Source organism: Diospyros lotus, chromosome 1 (genome assembly GCF_014633365.1).
Source record: "Diospyros lotus cultivar Yz01 chromosome 1, ASM1463336v1, whole genome shotgun sequence".
Classification (NCBI taxonomy): Eukaryota; Viridiplantae; Streptophyta; class Magnoliopsida; order Ericales; family Ebenaceae; genus Diospyros; species Diospyros lotus.
Window position 1 is genome coordinate 51,254,852 of NC_068338.1, and position 3,859 is coordinate 51,258,710.

At 32.5% G+C, this 3,859-nt stretch overlaps 1 protein-coding gene across 1 annotated transcript; it reads right to left on the reverse strand.

Annotated features, from left to right (window-relative positions):
• Window positions 1-394: 394 nt before the first annotated feature.
• LOC127797437 (uncharacterized) lies at window positions 395-1,138 on the reverse strand. The gene has a single exon (XM_052330343.1). The coding sequence runs from the start codon at window positions 1,078-1,080 to the stop codon at window positions 727-729; it is 354 nt and encodes a 117-aa protein (XP_052186303.1). The 5' UTR covers window positions 1,081-1,138; the 3' UTR covers window positions 395-726.
• Window positions 1,139-3,859: the final 2,721 nt, after the last annotated feature.

Genomic DNA, 3,859 nt, shown 5'->3' on the forward strand with positions numbered 1-3,859 from the left:
CAAAGTCATGGGTTAATCCCTGACTGTTCTTTTGCTTTCATTTTGCCTAATAATTGATAGATTAATTAATTCATATGTTTAGCTTGATGAGTTCCAACTATATATATATATATATATGTACTAAAATCAGTTTCAAGTCATATGAACAGCTAGCCTTTTAAATCACTTTTCCCGGCAGTTTACAGGAAACTACATGTTATTTATAAATACAAAGATTAACTATAAGATCAAACATTTAAACAAAATAACTGTTCACCTGCCATCGTTGAGGCAAAACACAAGAAAAGAAAACAGAAGGAGATGGAAGAAAGAAGCTTTGACTGCACCCAGCCAGGAATTGAACTCATTCCTAAACCGACGATTGAGAGGTAATAATCAATACAGGCATCCACCATGGTATTATATATGTATATATATTATATTGATCAAAATCAAAAATGAAAATCCTTTCTTTAATTCATACAAATACTATATATATATATATATATATATATGAGCGGTCTTCACGATGAACTTGTTGAAAATTATCTATCATCAACTTTATCCATCCCTTCCGGGTTTACATGCCAATAAAGTATCTCTCTTTGAGAAAAAGAAAGAGCTAATCAAAAGAAGAGAAAATTCCTTTGTCTCATCTGATTAGATTACACAAACCTCACAGCTTTGCCTGCATATACAAATATACACAGATAGATAGTAGGTAGGTAGGTAGGTAGGTAGAGGTAGCTAGCTTGGCAGCTTGCGGGGCTTTGAAGGAGTGATCTTGATGACAAGACCAGGGAAAACATCATCTGGGTCATGGATATGGGGGTTCTGCTCCACAATAAAGGGGTCTCCGCACTTGTCGCTGATGGTGTGGAGGGTCTCCCCTTCTCCGACCACGTATATCTCGTCGCACGGCCGGTCCAGCAGTTGGCTGCCCCTCACCGGTTCTCCGGCCGCCTCAGCCGGAGAAGTAATCTCTTTGTAGGAGCTTAGCAAGACCAGAGCCACCAGCACAATCGCACAGAACCATGAAGCTTCATCGGCCATGGCTCTTAACGACTTCATGGACTTTGGTGCGGAAGATGCCGAAGCCATATTATGGGGGGAGAGAGAGAGATGGGTTGTGGCGATCGATATGAATGGAGAGATGAGATTATATGGATGTATATATATATATATATATCCATGATGGAAGGGCATGGGGTGGGAAAGGGGGGGGGGGGGGGGGGGATAGAGTGGGGGGAAAGTATTTGGGCGTATTCGTTGGGTTGAAGTCTCTGACTGTGAGATGAAACAAACTAATTTTGCTTCTGATTAACCATTGACCGGAAAAAGGCCGCCTTTCGTTCTTTGCAAATTACCCGTGAAGCAACCGTTTGTGGGTCATACGTATATAAATAAAAATTAAAAAAAAAATTGTAAATATAAATCTAATGTGTAATTTAGTTTTTATTTTTAAATAAAATAAATATTTGTTATAATCATAAAATTATTAATAAATTTGTTACTGTGACTTCACATCCCAAATATAATTTTTTGCATTTGCTGCTTGGGGTGTGATTTGATGAATATACGTACCAATTTCGCCTTTTCAGAAAGTGGGCACAGAGGTCACTTCCTTTCATAAATTTTCTAACACATGTTTTAAAGGTTAAAAGATAATTGTTAACATTATCCTTTCATTAAATATATCACTTCTGTTTTATTGTTTGTGTCACGTACGTTTGCCCGATGCAGGCTAACAAGAGGGAGGGAGGGAGGGAGGGGATGGGGTTTACGTCTGCCGTCTCACATTTCTCCGCATCAAATGTTATATTAATTATCTTATGAAAGTAACATAATATTTTTATTAAATATATAATTATGTACAAACTATATATAAAACCCCCTAATACAATATAATTTTTGTACTGGCAAGGTTGAAAATTACATCAAATCTCGTGACTCCTAATAAAATAGTCAAGATACGTTATATATATATAGACAGTACTCTAGTTACGGCACGCTTTAAATATTTCAAATTCAGTTATTGGATTGTATTCTCTCTCTTGAATTGCTGATATATGAGTCTATACATAATTGTGACAGTTAAAATCCTATTCTAAAATTATCCCATAATTTCTGCCACTTTAGAACTTCTTCATGGGATTTGCCTTAGTATAGAACAGCTTCAACTATGCAATCACCCCCACAATGGTAGGTAGTGAGGTAATCTATTCGATTATTTTTCATTGCTAGTTGTCAATGGTTGCCAAATCCAAATTCGGGTCAGTAGAACTGTTACTTTAATATTCCAGAGAACAAAATGGTGAAGAAAAAAGAGTAAGCTAAAAGAAACAAGAAAAGATAAAAGAGATAGAGATAAGGAAGAAAGATTGATTGTTACTTTAATATTCCGAAGAACAAATGGTGGAGAAGAAAGAGTAAGCTAAAAGAAACTGGAAAAGATAAATAGAGATAGAGCCAAGGAAGAAAGATTGACTGAGAAAATATGAGAATGTGGTAGTTGAAAACTCAAGAGAGGAAAAATAGATATTGAAAAATCCATGTCAACTTCTTTTATAGATCTTCAATATAGTTTAAGTGTATTGACAACATTAGTTCTTCGCCATACTAGCAAAATATGCAATTAACTCGAAAATATATAGTTCAAGTATATAATTGAAATAATAAAAAATTCTGATTGTTACGTGAAGAAAAATATCAAAATATAAAAATTAAATTATAAGTTTGATCAATTATTATGCTAGATGGAGTAATTTATATATGATAACTCTTAAAAGTATTGTTGTTAAAATTTCAATTCAACAAGTACGATATTATGCGTTGGAGACCTTCAAATGATTCAAATCGCATGTAAAATTGAAATTGGGAAAAATCATATTAAATTGAGATTTAAATCGTTAAAATAGATGAAATCACGATTTTAATCAAGATTTGAGCGAGTTTAATTTTCACTTCCTAGAAGTTTAGAGACGAAAAATTGATTAATGACTTGATGTTCTTACGCACGCAAAATCAAGGGTTTCCACAAACCAAAAACCCTTCTTTTTCACTCTCTAGTTTTAACCTTCCATCGCCGTTCTCTATCTCTATTCCTTCTCACCACAATTGCTCAATGCTTTATGCCATCGTCTGCTTTCTTGTTTCTTGGTTGCTCGGTGTTCAGTCGCACATCTTCTAGCTCAACATTCTCCGCGTAATCTCTATTTTTTTCTCTCATATACTTCACTTTCAACTACTAAGGAAACCATGCATGCTCAAACAATTTGCTAGCTTAGGAATTCACCAGTTGATTTGGGCAACCACACAACACAAATAGGAATTAAAATCCCTAAACTGTATTTTCCTGTTAAAATTTGTATATTCAAAAGTTCATTGATAAAAAAACAAAACAAGTGGTAAAATACACAAACCATGGAACTTCTATTGAAAGGGTAGCTTTGATTTAGAAAATAATCACAAATAAAATGAGGAAAAGCCCTCCTAGCTAGAAGCTTTGCTTAATTTTGATAATGTTTCCTAAAGTCTTTTTTTGGTAGCTCTAACTGTTTTTTTTTTTTTTTTACTATGAATGAATAATTGATGATATATAAATGATGGACTTGATATTTAAAAATTTTATATTATTTAATATTTTTAAAATTGATGGATGAAATAATTTTAAAATAAATACATATATTTTATTTATATTAAAGAATATTAATAAGATTGTAATAATCAGATTATTAAATAATATTAATTTATTTTTTATAAAATTATATTATTATAATATATATTTACATAAATTAAATGATATTTTTAATTATCTCTAAAATCTTATAATTTTACGATCTGATTTTATAAACTTTCATTCTAACCCACTTAAAATCTA

Bases quoted from the DNA above. Each gene is read 5' to 3' on its own strand.
- LOC127797437 (XM_052330343.1), bottom strand. From the start codon at position 1,080: ATGGCTTCGGCATCTTCCGCACCAAAGTCCATGAAGTCGTTAAGAGCC.